This window comes from Salmo salar, chromosome ssa16 (genome assembly GCF_905237065.1).
Source record: "Salmo salar chromosome ssa16, Ssal_v3.1, whole genome shotgun sequence".
NCBI lineage: Eukaryota > Metazoa > Chordata > Actinopteri > Salmoniformes > Salmonidae > Salmo > Salmo salar.
The window spans coordinates 65,085,164-65,111,378 of NC_059457.1; the positions used below are offsets into that span (position 1 = coordinate 65,085,164).

Consider the following 26,215-nt stretch of genomic DNA (forward strand, 5'->3'; position numbering starts at 1 on the left):
TGACAGAATATCCCAACAACAAAGGACCAAGCAGCGTGTTCACCAGGTGAAGGAGTCCTGGACTTGGGAGGAGATCTTGGACGGTAAGGGATCCTGGACGTGAGAGGAGATTCGGGCCGGAAAGGATCGCCTTCCATGGGAGCAGATGGAGGCAGCGAGGGAGGAACAATGACGACACCAGGGTTCGCGACCACAAGGGAAGCCCGAGAGGCAGCCCCCCCCCCAAAAAATGGGCACACGGGGTGGTTGGCGGAGCCTGGGTTTGAACCAGAGCCAACTCCCCGTACTCACCGTGGGGAGCGTGTGACCGGTCAGGCACCATGTTTTGCGATGATGCACACGGTGTCTCCAGTGCGCATCCACAGCCCGGTGCGTTCTGTGCCAGCTCCCCGCACTTGCCGTGCGAAAGTGGGCATCTGTCCAGAACGGGTGGTGCCAGCTCAGCGCGCCTGGTCTCTAGTGCACCACCTCGGTCCAGTACATCCTGCACCGGCTCTGCGCTGTATCTCCAGTGCGCCTCCACAGCCCAGTGCATCCTGTGCCAGCCCCCCGCACTTGCCGTGCGAAGGTTGTTATCTGTCCAGGACACATTGTGCCAGCTCTACGCTCCAGACCTCCAGTGCGTCTCCACAGCCCGGTACACCCTGTGCCAGCATTTATTCCACCTGTGGGTTAGGGGATATTGTTTTGAGTTAGTGCACGTAGCATCTCTGCAGTCACGGTTCGTTTATTCATTTATTGTTTGTTTTGTATTTTGCTAAGTTTCACTTTATAATAAAGATGTGGAACGCTACTCACTCTGCGCCTTGGTCCGTCTATACACACGAGCGTGACAATTGATACACCATCCAAAGCCTAATTAATAACTCACTTCAGCGTATCCTCTTTATATTTTTACACATCTCGGTGCAGCAGGTAGGCTATTGGTTAGAGTGTTGGCCAGTAACCAAAAGGTTGCTGTATTGAATCCCCAAGTTGACAAGGTAAACATCTGTCGTTCTGACCCTGAACAAGGCAGTTAACCCACTGTTCCCCGGTAGGCCGCCATTGTAAATAAAAATGTATCCTTAACTGACTTTCCTAGTTAAATAAAGGTTAAATAAAAATTAATTCAACAAATTCCCTTCTTTGCGAGGCATTGAAATTCCTCCCTGGTCTTTGTGGTTGAAACTTGTGCTTGAAATTCACTGCTCAATTGAGGGACCTTACAGCTAATTGTACGTGTGAGGTACAGAGATGGGGTAGTCATTAAAAAATCATGTTAACCACTATTATTGAACACAGAATCACTTCATGCAACTTATTATGTGATTTGTTAAGAACCTTTTTCCCTCGTGGACTTATTTAGGCTTGCCATAACAAAGGGGTTGAATTCTTATTGACTCAAGATATTTCAGCTTTACATTTTTCAATAATGTCAACAACAAAATATTCTACTTTGACATTATGGGGTATGGTTGTGTAGATCACCGACACAAAATATACATTTTATCCATTTTAAATTCAGGCTGTAACACAACAAAATGTACATACGACATCAAGCAATTACTAGCCAATAAAATCTAAACTCTCCACCCTTCATCCAAAGCAAACTATAAAGTATAAATACAGTATTTCCCCACTCTCTGCATTCATAACTGATTACACTGTCTCACATGTTCAGCTTCTCAATCATTAATAGCAGGAAAAGAAAGGACGGGTCCATTTTCCCACATCAGCTTAGACTGCAGGGCACTTTCCTATTGATTCCTCCCCTGATGAGAGATGCTAATGAACCAGGATAAGCAGCTGAGGAGAATAGAGATGAGTCTACTGACACTGTGTGTGTCTACTGTCACAGCTTGTGCCTCACCTGCGCCGGGCTAATTAATGTTGTCTCCCTCTAACCCCTATTATTCATAACATTGTATGCATGCATTACCCTGAGGTCTCATGTAGAGAGAGAGAACTTTATGTGGCAATCACGCTGATTGCTTAAATTAAAGCCAATATAGAAATATGTCAACAACTGGCCCCCTATGGATATTAGATTTTGTGTGAGGGGATTTGAACCAGAGCATACTGTCATGTTATTTTTAATTATTTATAATTGGTGCGTTCACAGTTAGTAAGTCATAACCATTGGAACGTTGATCAGCTGCTTGCCTCAATATTAGTATTCTGAAAGGGAGTTGAAAATGTCTACTCCACTGTCCATCCATACCAGCATGGAGTTCAGCCTCCTTGAATTATGCATTGATACTGTTATGGACCTGTGATTTATTGCAAGCTCTGATGCTTGTCGTACTGCACTCTGTTTTTCTGGCTTGTGCTGTGTACATGTTTGCTACTGACGTGCTGCTTATTGTATTGATGTAATTTTTGTCATGTGCCTGTTTGTCTAATACTGGTGTGTTGATGCTGCTGACTTGGTCCAGTTCTATCTTGAAAAAGAGATCTTTATATCGCATCTAAATAAAAAAGAAATGGTCTACCGATTATGAACAATACTCATTAGATCAACCCAAAGCATTTCCTGTCGATGTATGAGGTGACTGTAAAGTATGAACATTGTTTGGGGGTGGTGGTGGCTGTGGACTCTTCTTACCCTTCTGTTGTCCTCTTGGCCAGGTTTCTGTTCTGGACAGAATGGGGCCAAAGCCCCTGCATCTGTCGGGCCCGGCTGGACGGATCAGACCAAGTAATTCTGGTCAACTCTGGAATAGCATGGCCCAATGGGATCTCCATAGACTATGAGGTATATTTAAGCAATAAGGCCTGAGGAGGTGTTGTATATGGCCAATAAACCATGGCTAAGGGCTGTTCTTATGCACGACACAATGCAGAGTACCTGGATACAGCTCTTAGTCGTGGTACTGTATATTGGCCATATATCTTACAAGCCCCCAATGTGCCTTATTACTATTATAAACTGCCTACCAGCGTAAATAGAACAGTAAACAGTATTGTTTTTGTCATCCCTGTGGTATACGGTCTGATATACCTGTCAGCCAATCAGCATTCAGGGCTCGAACCACCCAGTTTATATAATTGATTAATTAATGCCGACGCTTTTATCCCAAACAACTTATATACGGTCATCTCCAAAGTTATTGGCACCCTTGTTAAAGATGAGCAAGAAAGACTGTAGAAAATAAATAATACAAATGCCGAGCTATATTATATGCAAAAAAAATATTATTATATTATTTCAAAGTAATACAATTGCTCAGAGAAAGAGATTTTGTTGAACAACTAAAAAAATCGAAAAAAGATTGCCGTCAAAGTTATTGACAATCAGTGGGTGCAGGCATTGTAGTATTTGTGAGCCGAGCGGGAATCGAATCCATGACGTTGATGTTGCTGGCTCCACACTCTTACCCACTGAGTCAAACAGGAGGACCAGGTGTTTTTGGCCCCCAGAGTGCACACACAGCACTTTAGCCTCCCTCTGATCCTCCTGGCTGAAGTGGCATTACACTCTGCTTTGTGTTATCTTTTTATAATGATACTCTCCCACCATCATATACCTGAAGTTTATTTTCTCAACATTGTATTCTAGGAAAATAAATTATATTGGTGCGACGCCCGCGCCGACAAGATAGAGCGGATCAGCCTTGAGAGCGGAGAGGACCGGGAGATAGTACTGTCATCCTCAGCCAGCAACGCAGCGGATCTGTTTTCAATGGCTGTCTATGGGCCTTACATATACTGGGCTGACAGGTAATTTATTATTCTGTAAATGTTACAGTATAGTACAGTCTCTCCAAACAGGCTCCAAAGAAGCCTTCGCCAGCTGCTCTACCCATGTTGAGTTAACCACCTGCACCACAAGGTCACTTGAAATACCAATCTAATTGACAGATAAAAAGGCCAAAAAATTAGAAAAGACACTTTCTCTCTATTTAAATTGTGCGTACCTACTTCAATGTCATCCACAAGGGTAGCTAGGTCCCGTCACCTTCTGTCAGACCAGCTGTCTAGCATATTTTAGCTTCTGTCTAGTGTATTTTAATGAGTTCTTCTGTTTTAATTAGTCAAGGGCCATTGATTATCCCCGTGTCAAACTTCCTGTTACCTGGTGTCAAACTCCCTCCTCTTCCTGTTGTGTGTGTGTATAGGGCTCATGACAATGGCTCCATTCGCCGAGGCGTCAAGAGTTATGCAATGGAGGGAGCCATGACTCTGAGGAGCGGCCTGGGGGTCAACCTGAACAATGTCAAAGTCTTTAACCGAGGACGGGAGAAAGGTTGAGGTTTCAACTTCGTTATCACATCTGTATTATTTAATGTTCTTACCAGGCTGTCAGTGCCTGCGGTTGTTAAGTGTTCTAGAATCGACCTGAGATGAAATGGCCAATCAGCGGTTGAAACAATAACAACGTCCTTCCCACCACTGTTTCAGTAAAAAGCGGGGGAATGTAATCACTTTCAAATTCATAAACAGAGCTACGTATGCAAGGATATCCATGATATCAAAATTAGAGTTTAACCATGTTTTGTTTACATTTATTTTGTTTACAAACATTTGAGTAAAAAAAGCTTGTATTTGGGGTTCTGTTAAACTAAGCTCATGAGGTATTTATTTTTAAGTTATATTTTTCAAGAATCAAGGTACAAATAATTAAATAATAATTCCAAAAATGGATGCAGCAACTGCTGATTGCCCCTTTAATGTGAAGGTGTTGCAACCTCTTGTAATACAGAAACCTAATATCTGAATATTGACTAACATTGATACTGCAATATCACTGCAACTTCATAATGGAATCTTATTCCTTATGACCTTGTGTTGACCTTTGACCCTGCTGTTGACTTCCCTACAGGAACCAACCCGTGTGGCCAGAACAACGGAGGCTGCCATCAGCTGTGTTTCCACCAGGGCAGTGGGAGGAGGACGTGTTCCTGTGCTCACGGCTACCTAGCTAAAGGTAATCAGTGATCCTTTGTGTTTTTATGTTCATTTATTCATCTCTTTTATAGCCTCTTGCTTGCTTTTTATTCTTTAATTTATATTTGTTTTACTGTTAAGTGTGTAGCGATTTTAAATGCACTTTAAATTTTGATCTTATTTTTGTATTTTTTCACATCAAATGTTTATATCAATTAATCACAGTTTCAAGGGTTCAATTACATAATCATTGTCATTTGATTAGACGGTCTCAGCTGTCACCAGTACGATGGCTACCTTCTCTACTCTGAGAGGTCGATCCTGAGGAGCATCCACCTATCAGATGACAGCGACCTCAACTCTCCCATCAGGCCCTATGAGAACCCTGCCTACTTCAAGAATGTGATAGCGCTGGCCTTTCATCACCGACAACAGAACTCTGGAGGCACCAACCGGATTTTCTATAGTGACGTTCACTTTGGGAATATACAGGTTGTCAATGACGACTGGACTGGACGGAGAGTGATCGTTGAGAGTAAGTGTGGTAATTGTTTGTCTGCTCATTTATCCATTACTAAATGAATTACTAACAGTTTGAAAAGCTGAAAACATTTGGTTAATCTACAGATGTAGGATCTTAATATGAGCCAGTTTAGAACAGGAGGAAAATTATCCCGTAACAACAAGAAATGTGAATAATAATGTGGATTATAATTAATGGACATTTTTGTAGGGGTTGATATCCATTTTTTGTTAGGGCAAATCAAGTCTGACATTTCAAAGTGGAAATGACAAACTGTAGAAGCCTTTTTAAACCTCAAATACACTGCTGTGCAGGAAAATTCTGAGCAACAAAAGAGTGATTATGATCCTACATCTGTAGAAAAGAGTAACGGGGAAGTGGAAATCCCTGTAGAATGTACTTGCATTCTTTTCTCACCTCCTTTCACATTGAATGCGTTCATTATTTTATTTCTGCCCCATAGCTTCCTCCTTGCCTTTAGGAAGATGAGACAGAAGACTGATGAGCAAGTAAAGCTGCTGTTTCAAGTAGTGAACATTTCTTTCCCCCAATTTCAAAGGTCTTCAACTCTCCATTGACAAGAGCTCAAACTGTTACTTGGAGTGTGAAACCAGAGGGATCCCACATAATCTGAATGCCTTTCATGTACCACTGATGTCAACATTTAGAGACCGACTCAAGCCTCGTTTGTACATCTGACAGAAACTCAGATCTTTTGCCATTTCTATTGCTTTCATTTTGTTGCAGAAAGAAGTGGCAAAACTATCAAAGACGGCATTGTACAGCAAGATGAGATGTCAGTTGCAATGACTTTAGAAGTGATACATTAAATGTTATCTAGTTCTATGGGAGTTGTATATGATGAAAGGAATGCTATATAGAGAAGCTGTAGGTGTATTAATATTGTATAAGCCATTTAGCAGACACTTTTATCCAAAGACTTACATTCATACATGCATACATTTCACGTACGGGTAATCCCGGGAATTTAATCCACTATCCTGGTGTTGCAAGGGCCGTGCTCTACCAACTGTGCTAGAGAGGACCAGCATTTGGTGTAGGTGTATAAAAGGGTTGGCCTGAGACTTGCTGTGAGCAGGTGAGGAGTGGGGTTGATAGTTGATATTGGCATTTCCTCTCTCATACAGGGGGGGCTAATCCATCTTCGTTTGCAGCCAACTATAATAGGTGATGGATGGCAAACAGGAAGTGATGTGATGACCCCTTCTGTCCCCACTGTAAATCACTCCGCAAAAACGTCAAACACTACAGACACGTTAAATCAGTTCCACCATAACATATTACCTGGTCTATTCACACTGTCAGGGACAGCTGACTACTACTGGAATTTCCTCTCACTTTCTTTCGGCCTTCTAATTCAAATTCTTTCTAACAATCATCAAAATATATGTATTTAATTTCTGTTTCTTTCTGATGTACAAACATAAAAAATAGAGGAAAATAGCATATTAATAGACAGCAACTAAAACCACAGGAAAATGGTCTTATTATTCTATAACATTTTTGAGCCCAGACCGATAAATACTGTGATTAATTACACTACATGACCAAAAGTATGATGACACCTGCTCGTCGAACATCTCATTCCAAAATCATGAGCATTAATATGGAGTTGGTCCCCCCTTTTTGCTATAACAGCCTCAACTCTTCTGGGAAGGCTTTCCACTAGATGTTGGAACATTGATGCCGGGACTTGCTTACATTTAGCCACAAGAGCATTAGAAAGGTCAGGCACTGATGTTGGGCGATTAGTGCTGGCTCGCAGTCGGCGTTCCAATTCATCCCAAAGGTTTTCGAAGTTGAGGTCAGGGCTCTTCCCCAAACTGTTGCCACAAAGTTGGAAGCACAGAATCATTTAAAATGTAATTGCATGCTGTAGCATTACGATTTTCCTTCACTAGAACTAAGGGGCATAGCCCAAATCATGAAAAACAGCCCCGGACCATTATTCATCCTCCACCAAACTTTACAGTTGGCATTCGGGCAGGTAGCGTTCTCCTAAAATAATATTTTTGTCATCCGTATAGACCTATCCCATGTGCAAACAAGTGTGTGATTTTACGCTATTTGCAGAATTTATTCTGAATACATTTGGGCAGATGAAGAGAATAGGATTTTTCTGTTTGTTTAAAGATTTCATAGTGGTGTTGCCTGTTTGTATACTGGCTGTATTCTCAATTCTTTGTATTACTTTTCCTTTTTTTACTGGTCGTGAATGTGGATTTTTATGTCCTAGTTTGTGCTATTGTTCCGTCTGAATGTGAAACAGTGAGCAGCTGTGACACGGCACCACAGTCTTCTATTGTTAATCTCTTAGCACAGTGGGACATTTTTACACCTGCCTAGGCTCATTAGGTTCCATTCAAATGAGTTTGGCATTGATTTATCTTTTAGGAAGAAACTCTACAGTTCGGGACAGCAAAATATGAAATAATGGGATATATTCACAGGGATATCTAGGTGTATCCCGATTAAGGTTATCCACATTCAGACCCAACCAGTTTGAAATCAAAGTATTCAGAGTGTTGATCACTACCCAGTACAGCAGACCACTGGATTCTTTCACGCCTAAATGCGTTATGTGGAAACCTTCATGACACCACCACATAAGACAACATTTACAAGGTGTGCAAGATATCTCAATATATACACACTACCATTCAAAAGTTTGGAGTCACTTAAAAATGTCCTTGTTTTCCATGAAAACATACAGTTGAAGTCGGAAGTTTACATACACCTTAGCCAAATACATTTAAACTCAGTTTCACAATTACTGACATTTAATCCTCGTAAAAATTCCCTGTCTTAGGTCAGTTAGGATCACCACTTTATTTTCAGAATGTGAAATGTCAGAATAATAGTAGAGAGAATTATTTATTTCAGCTTTTATTTCTTTCATCACATTCCCAGTGGGTCAGAAGTTTACATACACTCAAATAGTATGTTGTAGCACTGCCTTTAAATGGTTTAACTTGGGTAAAACGTTTCAGGTAGCCTTCCACAAGCTTCCCACAATAAGTTGGGTGAATTTTGGCCCATTCCTCCTGGCAGAGCTGGTGTAACTGAGTCAGGTTTGTAGGCCTCCTTGATCTCACACGCTTTTTCAGTTCTGCCCACACATTTTCTATGGGATTGAGGTCAGGGCTTTCCGATGGCCACTCCAAAACCTTGACTTTGTTGTCCTTAAGTCCTTGGGAAAGTCCCGTGTGGCTCGCTTGGTAGAGCATGGCACTTGCAATGCCAGGGTTGTGGGTTCAATTCCCCTGGGGGACCAGTATGAATAATGTATGCTCGCATTACTGTAAGTCGCTCTGGCTAAGAGCGTCTGTAAAATGTGAAATGTGAAGCCATTTTGCCACAATTTTGGAAGTATGCTTGAGGTCTTTGTCCATTTGGAAGACCCATTTGCAACCGAGCTTTAACTTCCTGACTGATGTCTTGAGATGTTGCTTCAATATATCCACATAATTGTCCTTCCTCATGATGCCATCTATTTTGTGAAGTGCACCAGTCCCTCCTGCAGCAAAGCACCCCCACAACATGATGCTGCTACCCCCGGCCTCACGGTTGGGATGGTGTTCTTCGGCTTGCAAGCCTCCCCCTTTTTCCTCCAAACATAACGATGGTCATTATGGCCAAACAGTTCTATTTTTGTTTCATCAGACCAGAGGACATTTTTCCAAAAAGTACAATCTTTGTTCCCATGTGCAGTTGCAAACTGTAGTCTGGCTTTTTTATGGCGGTTTTGGAGCGGTGGCTTCTTCCTTGCTGAGCGGCCTTTCAGGTTATGTCGATATAGGACTCGTTTTACTGTAGATATAGATACTTTTGTACCTGTTTCCTCCAGCATCTTCACAAGGTCCTTTGCTGTTGTTATGGGATTGATTTGCACTTTTCGCACTACAGTACGTTCATCTCTAGGACACAGAACTCGACTCCTTCCTGAGCAGTATGACGGCTGCTTGGTCCCAAGGTGTTTATACTTGCGTACTATTGTTTGTACAGATGAATGTGGTACCTTCAGGCATTTTTAAATTGCTCTGACCCACTGGAATTGTGATACAGTGAATTACAAGTGAAATAATCTGTCCGTAAACAATTCTTGGTTAAAATTACTTGTGTCATGCACAAAGTAGATGTCCTAACTAACTTGCCAAAACTATAGTTAGTTAACAAGAAATTTGTGGAGTGGTTGAAAAACGAGTTTTAATGACTCCAACCTAAGTGTATGTAAACTTCCGACTTCAACTGTATATATTTTTTTTCTTTTTCTTTTTTTCTTTACCATGAAAGAAAAGACAAATCCGCACGCTGTGTTTGACAGTACCACGTCTGTTTGTTGAGCTCTTCTAACTCAACCGAAGGTCAGATTAGGGTTATTCAGTGTTTGTCAATGTTATATTCAGTGTTATAAACTGGGTGGTTTGAGCCCTGAATGCTGATTGGCTGAACGCTGTGGTATATCAGACCGTACACCACGGGTATGACATAAAATAACTTTGAACTGTTTAATTATGTTGGTAATCAGTGTATAATAGCAATAAGGCACCTCGGGGGATTTTGCTATGTGGCCAATATATCACGGCTAACCACGGCTTACTCCGTGTTGCATCGTGCCTAAGAACAGCACTAAGCCATGATATATTGGCAATATATCACACCCCACCGTGCCGTATTGCTTAATTATATCAGTGTTATTGTTGCTGTGTAGATGTGGGGTCAGTAGAGGGCCTGGCGTACCATGGAGCCTGGGATTCGCTTTATTGGACCAGCTCCACCACAGCCACCGTCAGCAGGCACAGCCTGGACCAGAGCCTCCCCGGGGCCTTCACCAGAGAGGCTGTGGTCACACTGGCAGAGGAAGACCACCCACATAACCTGGCTCTGGAGGAGTGTCAGAAGTAGGTGTTAAACCTTCACTGCTCCTAATGTCTTACACAGGCCCTTAGTGGCCAACAGTAGATGCTCACTTGGGTATATGGGTTGTGTTATGTACTCAGTTAGCAAATCTATTGAAAACTTCTGCTATCAGGGGAATGAGGTTTAAAACTGCTCTGGGGGACTGTCAGAAGTGGTCTATCATCATTCGTTACTGGTCCTAATGTCTTACAGTGGATGGTTCTTTTATGTTTTCTTTGCCTCCCTTTTGTCCCCTATTTTCCTTCACAAGAACATGAGGCAGTCTTAAAAATGTCACTAAATTATTTTGCTTTAGAATGTGAGGATAGAAACATGTTCATATCTTTAGAAAATAGAGAGAGAAAAAGTAGATTTGCATTTCCCTGGAAAATGGAAATAATCATTCAGTGTAGATGTTGATGGATGTTTACAATACAATATATTTGTAATGAACACGAGGGGAGACAGAGCTGGTTTCAATTGCAGGGCAAGCAGATGTTTATTGCAATGGACCACAGGAGGAGGCAGGTAGCTGGGTCCAGGGGCAGGCAGAAGGTCATACACAGAGGGTCCAAAAGGGCAACAGTACAGGCAGGGAGAAGGCTAGTAACGTAGTCAGGCAATAGGTAGATAACAGGAAATCCGATAGGCTAAAGTACAGGCAGGGAATAGGCGAAAGGGATTGTTAGTGAGGCAGGCAAAAACTATCATACACGGGAGGAGTAAATCACGGGGAAACCCAGCGCTCTGAAAGACGTGTGTCACAAAACAAACAATACCTCACAGTGATGGGGTGCAAAGAACTGAACTAAATCGTGTGTGGTAATGACATACAGGTGTGTGAACAGATGATTAGAATTCAGGTGATTGGGATCTGGAGAGTGAGCTGCGTTCAGGGGATCTACATGTTTGAGGGTGTGAGTTGGAAGCCGACGTTACAATATTGAATGGAGGTGCATCCCATTCGTTTGCTTCTGTGAAAGTCTCAATAGTGTTTTTGTTTTCACTGCTGATGCAGCCTGATGTTCTGGACTAACTGGAATGAACTGCATCCCAGCATTATGAGATCCACCCTGTCAGGAAACAATATCCAGAGTGTCATCACCACAGACATCCTCACACCTAATGGACTCACCATCGACCACACCGCTGAGAAACTCTTCTTCTCCGATGGCAGTCTGGGAAAGATTGAACGATGTGAATATGATGGCTCACACAGATATGTAAGGAGAAATATATATATATATATATATATATATATATATATACTGTATGTTATTCTGAATAGAATGATTAAATCACATCTTGTACACTCTTAGAAAAAAAGGTGCCATCTTGAACCTAAAAGGCTTCTTCAGCTGTCCCAATAGGAAAACCCCTTGAAGATCCCTTTACAGTTGCTTGTAGAACCCTTTTTGTTCCAGGTAGAACCCTTTTGGGTTCCATGAATAACCATTTGTACTGACAGTTCTACCTGGAACCAAAAAGGGTTCTCCTATGGGGACAGCTGAAGAACCCTTTTGGAAACCTTTTTTCTAAGAGTGTACCATCAGATTTTGAAATTATTCCAGCTGTCTCATACCTCTTCTCATGCTTGAGTATGTGACATCCAAGGTTCTGTTGATGTATTTCAGCCTAAATTAATATGACTAAACGAATGACTAAAACATGAGCATAAAACCAATTTAACACCATTTTCTTCATACGTTCATTCTGTAGGTGATTATGAAGTCAGGTCCAGGAACCTTCTTTGGCCTGGCTATCTATGGGAACTTCCTGTTCTGGTCTGATTGGGTACGGAGGGCGGTGGTACGCTCCAATAAGTACACAGGTGGCGACATTAAGGTCCTCAGAGCCGACATCCCCCACCAGCCAATGGGAATTGTTGCAGTTTCCAACAATACCAACAATTGTAAGTGTATTCTATACAGTACATCAAAGCAAAACTCACTTGTCAACATGGAGTCTTCTATACATTGTCTAAAATATACACACAAAATGTGGTATTTTGTGAGTAGACTATTTTGCAATTGTGTGTGATAAAATGTAACTGTAGCCTGTGATGGTTTGCATGTGGTTACAACCCTGTGTAGCTGAGTTAGACCATTTGGCATGAACATTATGCAATACTTCCTATAGACCCAGCTACCCTCCCTGATTAATTACCACTCAATGTAAATCTGTTGTTGAATAAACAACTCCAAAAATCCCAACCTCCAGTCCCACAGGTTACCCCATGTTGCCTGGCCTGTGCTTCAGTGGAGCCCAAGCTTGGCACAGTGCTTCAGCTGAATCTGTACCATTCGAGCAGAGAAATATTCTCTCACTCTCTCTCTCTCGAATGAGCAGACGTGTGGGTACTAAGGGGGCAGCATGATGGCATGGTTTATAGCTTACCGCTCCATTCCACTGTCCAAGCCAAACAGAGTTCAAAGATTGTCCCCAACAGAGAAGTCTACCTTTCTACCACATCACTGCCCTTGAAATGTTTTCAGTGCTTGATTTCGAAAAATGTGGAAGCTGAAACTCTTAATGGGAGGCACTGCAAGTAGGAAGTAAAGCATGCCATTTGGATTATAAAAACGGAACAATATATTGTCCTGTTTTATTTGGAGGTTGATGTGTGTTTTCTGTAAGATGATGTACTACAGTACCCATAATGATCTGTTTTCCCAGGTGAACTGTCCCCTTGCACAGTGCTGAACGGTGGATGTCATGACCTTTGTCTTCTGACCCCTCACGGCACAGTCAATTGTAGCTGCAGAGGAGAGAGACTAATACTGGAAGATAACAGATGTGTATGTAAGTCTAACACCTTGTCTTTTTTCCCTCTAATTCATTGGTAAACAGCATCCGGCTCGAAGGACCATGTGAATGTCTTGCTAATAGACAATAGGCATCTGATAGTGTTACTGTCAGATGAAGCAATGTGTGGGGCATTGAAGAAGTATGTTTGTTGGAGACTGTCTGGGAGGGATATAGCAGAAAGCAGACCCTTCTGTTTGGACGAAGAATCCCATAAAAATGGATTTTCTCTTCTTTTTACAGCTGAGAACTCCTCCTGCAACATCCACACTGAGTTTGAGTGTGGGAACGGGGAGTGTATTGACTATCAGCTGACATGTGACGGAATAGCACACTGCAAAGACAAGTCTGATGAGAAAATGAAATACTGTGGTAAGTACGCACCCAATATGCGTTACTGTACTAGTTCACCAGTCCTCAGATGAAAATCCCTACCAAGCCCCCGCGGGGCTCTTGTCCAGTAGAATGAGTTCAGACTTGCTGACTTCCTGAAATCAATGAAGGAGAAGAGAAACAGTATTCAAGTGAATGTCATGTAATTCCTTTGGTCGAATCTCTTCCTGAAGTGTCTTTGTATCTCTTTCGTTTTTCTTTACCCCTCTTCCTCTCTTACAGATAACAGAAACTGTAGACGGGGCTTCAAGAGCTGCTATAACCAGCGCTGTGTGGACAATAGGCGGGTTTGTGATGGGGTGAACGACTGTGGAGATGATTCCGACGAGGTTTATTGTAACAGTGAGTAATAAGAATCTGATGAATTTACATGCCCAGTCCGACAGACAACATAATCTGTACTATATTATTACTGTATAAACAAATAAATAGTTTTAGGGTGAACTCCTGTCTCTCCTATTAGATTTCAGAGAGGAATATTTCTCCAAGCAAGGATAATATGATCTATTCTTATCTATCTCTTCACCTGACAACAAACCAAAGAGAGATTTCAAATACAACATATTTCTACCCCTCGTTTCTTAATCTTTTTCTTTTCGGACCTGTATTTTGTCTCCAGATTCCACATGCTCTCCCTCAGACTGGCCTTGTCTGAACGGGTTTTGTATTCCGGCCTCGGCCCGCTGCAATCAGATCATCGACTGTCCCGACGCCTCAGATGAGAAGAACTGCAGTAAGATAAGCCTCTGTTAAAGCGCCATACCGTACCTTTGTTAAGGTGCCACTATGTATCTTTCTAAGGTGCTACGACATTGCCTTTCCCATGTAGCTTTTCCACGTAGCTGGTCTGTAGGCTAGCCTGGTCATGTGTGTTTTTAATGTTAGATAAAAGAGAAGAAGGAAGGTCCGCACCTCGGAATTTGAAGTTATTTTTCATTGTTATATCAGGACACAGCACTATTGTAGTTAAAACAATGTATAGCCAGGAATATCAATCCCTAACCTTAGCCTTTGGATATGCCGGTCGAATGCCCACTTTCTCTAGGCAACACAGGCTGCTTGGATTACTACATGCTGGGGGTGAAGGAGACAGTGTTCGTCAGCTGCAACTCTACCTCCCTCTGTGTCCACCCATCCTGGATATGTGATGGAGCCAACGACTGTGGGGATTATGCAGATGAAACCAACTGCCGGAGTATGTTTTTTTCCTTGCTTTTTTCTCTTCCGTGACACTAGTACTGTCGGCTATTGTTGATGTGGCCGTGTACCAGACAGACACCAGGCCTATTGGAATGCGTTTTTAAGATATTTTGAAAATGTGTTTTATGTTCTGAATGTATCTTGGCTTCTGGTTTCTCCCCAGCTCCTTCCCTCAGAAAGAGATGTGAGGACGGCCATTTTGCTTGCCCCAGTGGAAACTGCATCCACACTGTCTGGCTGTGTGACGGAGTGAAAGACTGTGAAGACGGAGCAGATGAATTCCAGTGTGGTATGATATCAGACACATTTATTTATCTAATAAATATTTACATGACATTTATTTCGGCAAGCACATTGCACTGATTTTGTGGCCACTGTCACTGATTTGAGAGAGAGTCTAAATTATTCAAATAACTCTGTTCAAAGTAACGGTTGGATCATTATGTTGTCGGGTACATCCTGCATGAAACGCTGACAAAGCTCAAGGTGGCCAAATATAATGGAGAATTTCTAGGTTGAACGATTTCTCCTTTTGCCCTGTATCCCCTGTTGTGTCTGGTCAATACATTCAGTCAATACGGCCAGATAAGAAGATAAGATAACCCAGTGTTTGGTGGTTTGTTCATGTGGGTCATTGAAGGAAGCAATGAAGGGCTGTCTCCTGCTGAGCCCAATGCTTCCATCCCTGATTTGATCCCTATGTGGAAATCTCCCACAATCACTGTTCAAAGCCTCTCCTGAGGAATAATGACGGGAGGAGATGTTTCACTCCTGCTGTTGGTTCTTCAGGGCAGAGCAGTAGACTATGCTGTTGTAACCCAAACAGAATAGCAATAGCAAATATCCTATTTATATTTGTTGTGGATTTGCTCATCGTCTGTGTATTTGAACGAGTCCCAGCCAGTAGTGGTTGGATGCACACACCGTGTTGTTTGTGCCCACTGTTTGTGTGGCTAGTTCACACTGACCTTGTTCATGTAGCCACACACAGTTATTGTTAATGGTTGCTCTCTGGCTGCCCAAGGAAGCAGCTCCACAGTGTCATCATAAAATTGATGTGAAATGCTAACAAATAAACAGACAATTCTTTCTCTCTTTCTTTATGTCTCTCCCTCTCTCATCTCATCTCTCTCCCTCTTTCATCTCCCTCCCTCCCTCCTCTCTCTCTCTCTCTTTCTCGCTCTCGCTCTCTCTCTCTCTCTCTCTCTCTCTCTCTGCTTGCTAAGGCTGAATAATTTTTACCTCACTTGGCACTCCTTCACTCCTTTGTACATGGTTTGAATGTAAGACAAGCATTACTTTGAAAGTGCTTACGACTGAGGGAATGTTTTTTTTGTATCTAATTTCACAGATGACATTGATATAGCGATATAATTTCCCACCTGCGTTAGAAAAGAGACTCCCTTCAAAATTGTTTACCTTCACCTCGTATGTCATATTATTTTCTTCACCTTTTCTGTACAAAGACCTACCTACCTTTATTGTATGTGACTTGACTGCAATCTCGTATTCCTCTGTAACAGTTGAAACCTGGGCCCATTTGGACTTTGCACACATACCGACTTTGTCCACTACCGTACTAAATCATTCATTTATCACTGCTCTCTGCATGGTTAATTGTGAAGATGTTTACATGCTTCCTGTCCCAATGAAATACCATATAATGTGTTATATTTCATTTTGTCTAGACTTGTCCTGCCTGTGGAACCAGTTTGCCTGCTCTAAGAACAAGTGCATAGCCAAGCAGTGGCTTTGTGACGGAGAGGACGACTGTGGGGATGGACTGGATGAGAGCGCAGAGATCTGTGGTATAAAAACACGCCTGAATTTATTTACACTATGTTGACTCAAATATGTGTAGAAAATGTAGAGAACAGCCATAAATCAACATCAAAGGGACAGGGAAAGGGGCCTCCCGAGTGGCACAGCGGTCTAAGGTACCGCATCACAGTGCTTGAGGCATCACTACAGATCTGGGTTCGATCCCGGGCTGTGTCGCTGCTTGCTGCACCTGGGAGACCCATAAGGCGGTGCACATTTGGCCCAGCATCGTCCGGGTTAGGGGAGGGTTTGGCCGGCTGGGATGTCCTTCTTCCATCACGCTCTAGCGACTCCTTGTGGCTTTACAGTGTTTCCTCCGACACATTGGTGCGGCTGGCTTCCGGGTTAAGCGAGCAGTGTGTCAAGAAGCAGTGTGGCTTGGCAAGGTCATGTTTCGGTGGACACATGTCTCTCGACCTTCGCCTCTACCGAGTCCGTACGGGAGTTGCAGCGATGGGACAAGACTGTAACTACCAATTGGATATCATGAAATTGGGGAGAAAAAGGGGTAAAAAGTACAACAAGGGACAGGGAAAGGGACAGGGAAAGATTCATTAAATATATTTGACATTTTACGAGATACATCCTTGGTGGAGATAAATGGATGAGCAATTTGCTTCAGAGATGTGGATTTCATGTTTTTCAGTAATATTTGCACAGAAGTCTTGTAAATATCTGTATTTCTATTACTGTAATTGTGCAGATTCTGTAGCCTGATTGCCAGTCAAATCAAATCAAATGTATTTATATAGCCCTTCTTACATCAGCTGATATCTCAAAGTGCTGTACAGAAACCCAGCCTAAAACCCCTAACAGCATGCAATGCAGGTGTAGAAGCACGGTGGCTAGGAAAAACTCCCTAGAAAGTCTGTTTCTGCTGTCTTGAAATCATTATCATAGCAAACATGTTTGGCATGACAATTCCTTAAGCAGTTGGCAAGAGAGCTGAAACAGACTGGCACTCAGGCTAAAGATTCTTCAGTTCGGTAAAATAACGTTTTGACCACGAATCCTATTGTACATATCCAGGTACGGCTACCTGTGGCCCAGGGTTGTTTAGTTGCCCAGAGTCGTACGGCTGCATCCCCAAACCCTGGCTTTGTGATGGGGAGAGGGACTGTCCAGATGGGAGTGATGAGCTCTCTGCTGCTGGCTGTGGTAATAATATTGTTCTGAAGTTCTCCAACAAAATCACAGTCATAGTGTAGTCACTCCCTTTTCTAAAGCACATATTATAATGATGATAATAATAAGGACATGTGTCTAACAGTGTAGTCCAAGTCCCTTTTGTAAAACACAAATGTCTCAGTACATGTTTGTCATAGTGTATTGTCCTCTGAAGGCATCCAAACTGAAAACACACTGTCCTCTGAAGGCCTCTGGACAAAAAGTACACAGTCATAGTGTAGTCACTCAGTCAATTTTTTAAAGCACAAATATCTCTGTGTCTGACAGTGTATTCCGAGACCCTTTTTCTAAAGCTCAAATGTCTCGATACATATTTGTCATAGTGTATTGTCCTCTGAAGGCTTCCGAACCAAAAGCACACAGTGATATTTTAGTCACTCAGAATCCCTTTTGTAATGAACAAATGTCTCAATACATGTCTGTCATAGGGTATTGCCTTCTGAAGGCCTCCAGACAGAAACCAAACAGCAGACAATCATAGCGTAGTCAGACTCAGTCTCAAAAATGTCTCATTACATTTCTGTCATTGTGTATTCAGAATCCCTATTGCAAAGCAAAAATGACTCAATAGTTTCTGTTATAACAAAAAAATTGAAAAATAATCGGCACTCCATCTTCTACAGTGCTGTAAAACCATATTTCATCTTGACACACACTCTACATTACCAAAAGTATGTGGACACCTGCTCGTCGAACATCTCATTCCAAAATTATGGGAATTAATATGGAGTTGGTCCCCCCTTTGCTGCTATAACAGCCTCCACTCTTCTGGGAAGGCTTTCCACTAGATGTTGGAACATTGCTGCCGGGACTTGCTTCCATTCAGCCACAAGAGCATTATTGAGGACGGCACTGATGTTGGGCGATTAGGACGCAGTCGGCGTTCCAATTCATCCTAAAGCACTTACAGTTGACCGGGGCAGCACTAGCAGGTCAGAAATTTGAGGAACTGACTTGTTTGAAAGGTGGCATCCTATGACAGTGCCACATTGAAAGTCACTGAGCTCTTCAGTAAAGCCATTCTTCTGCGAATGTTTGTCTATGGAGAGTGCATGGCGGTGTGCTCGATTTTTATAAAACATGTCAGCAACGGGTGTGGGTGAAACAGCCAAATCCACTCATTTGAAGGGGTGTCCACCTACTTTTGTATATATAGTGTACCTTGTTAATAATGTCCACATTCCTATAGAAGTTCAGATCCTTTTTGAGAGAGGTGTATGATATGAAAAGATCTCAGGTATTTCTTTAACAAATTGTCCCTCCACATATTTCTTATCACAGCCCCCAACAACACGTGCATGGAGGGAATGTTCCAGTGTCGTAATCAGATCTGCATCCCACAGCGGTTTGCTTGTGACCGTGATGATGACTGTGGAGACGGCTCCGATGAGACCCTGGAGTGTGGTAAGAACCCCTCTCTCTCTCTCTCTCTCTCTCTCTCTCTCTCTCTCTCTCTCTCTGTGTCTTGTATTTCCTCTTGTTGTGTTCTGACTGCACATCTCGCCTCTTGCCTCCTGTGTCCTACAGAGTATGGGTCCTGCAGTCTGGGGGAGTTCCGCTGCACAGATGGCCGCTGTTTACCCAGAGTACAGTGGGAGTGTGACGGCCATCCCGACTGTCTCGACCAATCAGACGAGCTGCCACACAACCCCAAGTGTTCCGCTGCAGGCAAGCCTTTCATCTGATACAACACAAGTGTGTATGTGTGAGTGAGAACAGACGAGGTACAGACCGCCTCAGTCTCACCATGTCCCGGCTGGTTTTAACCTATTACAAACACATTTTGTGCTCATAGACCTGCTGGGAACAGGGCTGATACAAATTGAGTTGCTAGCAGGGCCGTGCTCAGACCTTTCAGGGGATCAGGTGCTCAAAATGAACCCACCGGCTCCCGGTTTACTGATTGTGATTTATCTTCAATGCTCTTTACAATATAATATTCATAATCTTCTGACTCATGATATATGGGCTGGCTGGCTAGTAGCTTGTGTGGATATTTTTAGTACATGGTGGTTAGATCAGGCAGGTCGCCTGTGATACAAGTCATTATTCGACGTCCATCCATGTCTGAGGACTTCCGGAGATGCCGTGGAAACCGGCCACTAGGGGCAACAGTGAGCGCTGTTACCTTCAAGTAGGCATAGTGGACGTGGATGGCAGATGGGCGTAAGCATCCGCCTCTGGTTCCAAAGAGCCCAAAGGATGCATGTTCAAATCCACCGATATGTTGTTTTTTATATTTTTGTTTTACGAATTCGGAGTTGATGCCTAAACTTAACCTTGGAATGATACGGAGACGTAATCAAACTCTTCGAAATGTGTTGTTTGGAACAACTTAGAAATTTGACGTTTGAGAAACATGGATGAACGTCTTGACTACCTCTGTTGCTGCTGCCATGACACTCGTGGGCAACTCCTGACTGAAGAAGGGATGGAGTTGGGTCGGAGGGGCGTAGATGCAGCCGTTCCTCTCTGTCTTTCTGCCTCTCTCTGCTGCACGTAGGCTAACAGCCAACCAGGCCGAATATTGATGATGATGTAAATCAAGTGTTATCAAGTGTTAATCAAATGTTATGCTGCTGTAGTAGTACTGTTGATATTTAAACTAGGTACTATAGCTTGCGCCTTGTGGTGGAATTATTGTAATCAAAAGGAGAGACTTTTAGATTTCTTCAAAACAATCAAACTTTATTATTTAATTACTAAAGTAATGGAGTTGGTCGGTAATCACCCCTGGAGGTGATTACTGAGAACTCAACCAGCGGGTTTGAGCCACGGCATTTTATAGCAAAGTCCATTCTCCTTCAGTCTCCATGACAAACAACAGATGTATGGAATGGGTCACAAGGTTAAGATTTGTATGAAAGATACGTATAATTCACAGCAGACAGTATCTGCTGTAAAATCTGTCCTTATCGTGTAGAGACCAGGGTCTGGCCCCCCAACTCCATACTGGAGCCATCTCCCCCTGGTACCCCAGTACAGAAACATTAACCTCTTACATCTAGATGTGCCGCTAGCGGAACGCCTTGCCAATATCCAATGATAGAGCGTGGCGCGAATTACAAACACCTCAGAAATCCAAAAACTTCAATTTTTCAAACATATGACTATTTTACACCATTTTAAAGACAAGACTCCTTTATCTAACCACATTGTCCGATTTCAAAAAGGCTTTACAACGAAAGCAAAACATTAGATTATGTCAGGAGAATACCCAGCCAGAAATAATCACACACCCATTTTTCAAGCTAGCATATAATGTCACAAAAACCAAAACCACAGCTAAATGCAGCACTAACCTTTGATGATCTTCATCAGATGACACTCCTAGGACATTATGTTATACAATACATACATGTTTTGTTCAATCAAGTTCATATTTATATCAAAACCAGCTTTTTACATTAGCATGTGACGTTCAGAACTAGCATACCCACCGAAAACTTCCGGTGAATTTACTAAATTACTCACGATAAACGTTCACAAAAAACATAACAATTATTTTAAGAATTATAGATACAGAACTCCTTTATGCAATCGCGGTGTCCGATTTTAAAATATATTTTCGGTGAAAGCACATTTTGCAATATTCTGAGTAGATAGCCTGGCCATCATGGCTAGCTATTTTGACTCCCACCAAGTTTGGCCCTCACCAAACTCAGATTTACTATAAGAAAAATTGGATTACCTTTGCTGTTCTTCGTCAGAATGCACTCCCAGGACTTCTACTTCAACACCCAATGTTGTTTTGGTTCCAAATAATCCATAGTTATATCCAAATAGCTGCGTTTTGTTCTTGCGTTCAAGACACTATCCGACGGGTGATGCGCCGGCACGTATCGTGACAAAAAAATTCAAAATATTCCATTACCGTACTTCGAAGCATGTCAAACGCTGTTTAAAATCAATTTTTATGCGATTTTTCTCGTAAAATAGCGATAATATTCCGACCGGGAGACGTTGTTTTCGTTCAAACACTGAAAATAGAAAATGGAGTCTTCACATGCACGCGCGCACCTGTGTCATTGTTCTCAGAACGACCACTTTCCAAAAGCCCTACTGTTTTTCGCCCAGGGACTGCAGAGTCATCATTCCCCGTTCTGGCGCCTTCTGAGAGCCTATGGGAGCCTTAGAAAACGTCACGTTACAGCAGAGATCCTCTATTTTCGATAAAGAGGTTATAGAAGGCCAAGAAATGGTCAGAGAGGGCACTTCCTGTATGGAATCTTCTCAGGTTTTGGCCTGCCATATGAGTTCTGTTATACTCACAGACACCATTCAAACAGTTTTAGAAACTTTAGGGTGTTTTCTATCCAAATCAAATAATTATATGCATATTCTAGTTTCTGGGCAGGAGTAATAACCAGATTAAATCGGGTACGTTTTTTATCCGGCCGTGAAAATACTGCCCCCTATCCTAAACAGGTTAACTCATGCTCTGGAATGCGGTATCACCCAAAGACATCATAAATCTTCCAGAGGCCCATACTCAGTAGAACACACACAGATGAGCGTTCTCACAACCCCTTATTCTGTTGCAAAAAACAACCATTTGATGCAATAACAATATTATAACATAATCTTGTAATTTCTCCACCAAGGCCTCCCGAGTGGCGCAGCAGTCTAAGGCGTCACTACAGGCCCAGGTTCGATCCCAGCCTGTGTCACAGCTGGCCGTGCCTGGGAGACCCATGAGGCGGCGCACAATTGGCCCAGCGTCGTCTGGGTTAGGGGAGGGTTTGACCTGCCTGGATGCCCTTGTCCCATCGCGGGCAAGCAAATCCTTGGGGCGCCTGCAAGCTGACTTCGGTCACCAATTGTATTGTGTTTCCTCCGACACATTGGTGTGGCTGGCTTGGCAGGGTCGTATATCGGAGGACACATGGCTCTCAACCTTCACCTATCCCGAGTTCATACGGGAGTTGGGACAAGACTGTAACTACCAATTGGACACCACAAAATTAGGGAGAAAAAGGGGTAAAAGTATACAATAATAATAATAATAATTGGTAGCTTGCTACACACAGTCGACCGGTGACTGCTTCTCAAGCCATTGTTGTGTCTTTGGCATCATTAAAGTGAAGACTGTTATTTTATAAAATCAATTCTCTGTAATTATTATTACGTGATTAAACTAATCATGTACATTTAATTAACTAGGAAGTCTGGGAACCAAGGAAAACCTTCAGAATACAAAGTTATAATTTTCCTCATAACTCTTCAGATAATTTAATATCTGATCAATTAGTCTTCTAATTTATTAGTTATTTTTTACCTCATGTTAGTCTCATTACAAATGTCGTAAATTGTTAGTTATCTGCACGAACCCAGCCTTTACTATGAATCATCCATACGTCAATTGTCTTAATCATTTATTTGCTAACTAACTAAATAATCACAGAAATGCATAAACAAACATCACAGTAGACATGGTTACAAGGAAATGATAGGGGAGGTTCCCTAGTGGGCTTGGCGGACAAAGGGAAGTGGGTGTGGACTGAGAAGGGCGGGAAAGACAAAAAGAGTCACTACACAGTTGATAATTATATTAATTGAAATGCTAATCCTTTGCACATGAATGCTCACTCATTTTCGGAATGATTGCAATCAATATGTTGTGTCGTCGTGATCTCTTTTGGAATCGTCCGTCTTTCTGTTGGAAAGTTCATCCGAGCGTCTCTCTGCTTCCCTGATGTCTTTCATGGTTAGAATCGATACTTCAGAGTACCATTCAGAAATGCTCTTGTAGAATAGATGTTTCGGCGGTTGTAGGTCTTCGCATCCCAGGTTGACATAATTTCTAGCTGGAGACTAGTAATTAGTATCTAAGATTTGCTCTTATTCTGTCGGGATTGATAGTCTCAGAGTTTAACCATTTCCACCCATGTAGCCAATGCTCCACGTGGTATGGTTAGGAATTCAACAACCATTTTTGTGGTCTCTACTCAAACCTTTGCCCCCTCAGCTGACCGAGGTATGCATGGTCTCAAGAGGATTTCTTCAGGAGGGGTTTTTATTTGTAACAGTAGAAAAGGGCTGTTCCATGACACCAGATCATGTCTGTGCTCATGGGGGCGGGCCAATTATTTAGTTAATCTTTAAAGGGAATACAATTCTCTTTCATTAAAGGTTTAACACCACCTTACATCATTTCACAAATAGTTTCATCTTTACTCATTCATGTTATACAATAATTAGATGCAAACCTCAACGGAGGCACCTGTATAAACAGAGTTATGGTAATGTTCCTGTATTGTCTTTCATGAGGTCACAAACATGAAACAAAACGGACCGGGTCGTAGCTGGCTTCTCCACCGACCGTTTACACATTCTCCAAAACATGGATATTGTTCAGTTCTCAAGTTCTGTGATGAAGAAGTTCCTTGATTCTACTATGGAACTCTCTATCTATACTGCATGGCCAGGAGGAGAGAGTCTCCTCCAGGAATTTACGACCTGAGATAACAGAACCTGGGTGTAGGAGAGAGAGAGAGAGGGGGATGCCACGATCTATACCCAGAAAGGGCCACATCATGACGCCATACGTGTTTGGATACTGGGCGCGAACTCCGTACAGGGCCGACAAACAGGCGCGACTGACAAACAGGCACGGCCGACAAACAGGCGCGGCCGACAAACAGGCGCAACCAACCAACTGACGGGGTGGGGGTGGCGAATTTGATGACATCACAACAAATTTCACGCAGTTCAGAACAACAATGTCAAAAACTGTGTACAAAAATATATACAAATACCACCACACAAAAGGGCAGTTGTTGAGAGGGAGGGCAATGGGGCAGGTGCTCTGACACAGGTAGACCCCTATGTGTATATGTTCCTGGTTGATAGAAATATGTTTATTTGACTGTTTAATTATGTTGGCCGGTTCCCCAGACCCAGCTTAAGCCTAGAACTGGACAACAAAATATATATTTTTTTTTTTATCTAGGACTAGGCTTAATCTGGTTCTGGGAATCCAGGAGTCTTGCATTCCTGGCTTTCACAGAAAGTTAAAATCTAACACTTGCCACTTTGTTCTGTAGAAAGCTTGTGCAACGGCTCTTTCTTCATGTGTGTCAACGGCCGCTGTGTCTCGCTAGCCAGCCTGTGTAACAGGAGGGACGACTGTGGGGACGCGTCAGACGAGAGGAACTGTCACGTCAACGAGTGTCTGAACCGCCGAGTCAGTGGATGCACACAGGACTGTGAAGACCTGCCTGTAGGGTACAAGGTAGGAAGGTACCCCTGCTTGCTTTCTTAGAATTACACACACACACACACACACACACACACACACACACACACACACACACACACACACACACACACACACACACACACACACACACACACACACACACACACACACACACACACACACACACACACGGTATAGCCCTAAGTATGGTAAGCCCACAAAGCTCTTACAACATAAAACTAACACTCAGCCGCTAACTGTTTATTGATGTTTTGCAAATGTCTCTATAGTGATAGGATTTCTGTGTGATAGCACCAGGGTTATTACACTCCATATATTATCATGTTTAACAATAAAACAAACCGAACCTAAATCAACGTACTATGTGGACTTGATATTTCTCCGAATGGAAAAGGTTCTGTTTTCCAGAACATTTTGCTCCCGGCTTACAATATGTGTTTGTTTGTACTATTCATACTTAATAACCATGACCCTGGTACATACAGTACAGTATGTATGTTGGGATCTGCCTGGTTGCTGTAAGCCATAGGTTGTCAGAGAAAAATGTATTTAAATCCATATTCTCTGTAAGATGTTCATATCATCAAAGAGTGGTTCGCCAACAAAACAAACCATGGATTTTGCGCTCAGAACCTATTAAATCCCTTTGTGTCATAGTATCCCTGTATAGTCCATAGTCACTAAAACCCAATGGCGACAGTACCCCATTACTTTTCTATTGATTGATTCAGTGCCTCAGTGCCCACACATGGATTCTGTCAGAAAAATAATGTCTCTCAATTTCTCCCTTACGTCTGATCCAGTGCAAGTGTTGGCCGGGATTTCGCTTGAAGAACGATGGCCAAACGTGTGTTGACATTGACGAATGTTCATCCAACTTCCCCTGTAGCCAGCTCTGCATCAACACATACGGATCTTACAAGTGTCTGTGTGCAGACGGTTACGAGGCGCCAGCTAAGAACTCACATAGCTGCAGGTCTCTCTCAGGTATACCTCTTTCTCTACCTCCATCATTTTCTCTTCTGTTATTTTTCCTGTTCTCTCTCTCTCTCTCTCTCTTCTTAGTCATCTGTCCTTGTATCTGTGCCTCTGCTGCTTGAGGTACCCCTTTCTCCATTTTATCTTTTTTCGTCCTTTCCTTCTCTCTCTTCCTTCTTACCCATCTGCCCATGTGTCTGCTCCTCTGTCAGCCATCTTCCTCTTGATTTTTTTTTAAATCAGGGACTTCCGGAAATCACAGGGGAATTACCTTGAATCGGAACGAGGGTTCTGAT

The 26,215-nt window shown here is 42.6% G+C and overlaps 1 protein-coding gene across 1 annotated transcript in view; it reads left to right on the forward strand.

Moving 5' to 3' along the window:
- Positions 1 to 26,215, forward strand: part of LOC106574298 (low-density lipoprotein receptor-related protein 1B) — a 130,507-nt gene that overhangs the window by 48,938 nt on the left and 55,354 nt on the right. Inside the window, exons 33-52 of the mRNA XM_045696700.1 lie at positions 2,611 to 2,737; positions 3,542 to 3,702; positions 4,101 to 4,228; positions 4,805 to 4,909; positions 5,135 to 5,404; positions 10,125 to 10,314; positions 11,331 to 11,535; positions 12,032 to 12,224; positions 12,989 to 13,114; positions 13,361 to 13,489; positions 13,733 to 13,852; positions 14,130 to 14,243; positions 14,556 to 14,705; positions 14,874 to 14,999; positions 16,399 to 16,518; positions 17,561 to 17,689; positions 19,001 to 19,123; positions 19,247 to 19,387; positions 24,766 to 24,953; positions 25,745 to 25,928. Of these exons, the coding sequence (XP_045552656.1) occupies positions 2,611 to 2,737; positions 3,542 to 3,702; positions 4,101 to 4,228; positions 4,805 to 4,909; positions 5,135 to 5,404; positions 10,125 to 10,314; positions 11,331 to 11,535; positions 12,032 to 12,224; positions 12,989 to 13,114; positions 13,361 to 13,489; positions 13,733 to 13,852; positions 14,130 to 14,243; positions 14,556 to 14,705; positions 14,874 to 14,999; positions 16,399 to 16,518; positions 17,561 to 17,689; positions 19,001 to 19,123; positions 19,247 to 19,387; positions 24,766 to 24,953; positions 25,745 to 25,928 (3,029 nt within the window). The remainder of the gene's footprint in view (positions 1 to 2,610; positions 2,738 to 3,541; positions 3,703 to 4,100; positions 4,229 to 4,804; positions 4,910 to 5,134; positions 5,405 to 10,124; positions 10,315 to 11,330; positions 11,536 to 12,031; positions 12,225 to 12,988; positions 13,115 to 13,360; positions 13,490 to 13,732; positions 13,853 to 14,129; positions 14,244 to 14,555; positions 14,706 to 14,873; positions 15,000 to 16,398; positions 16,519 to 17,560; positions 17,690 to 19,000; positions 19,124 to 19,246; positions 19,388 to 24,765; positions 24,954 to 25,744; positions 25,929 to 26,215) is intronic.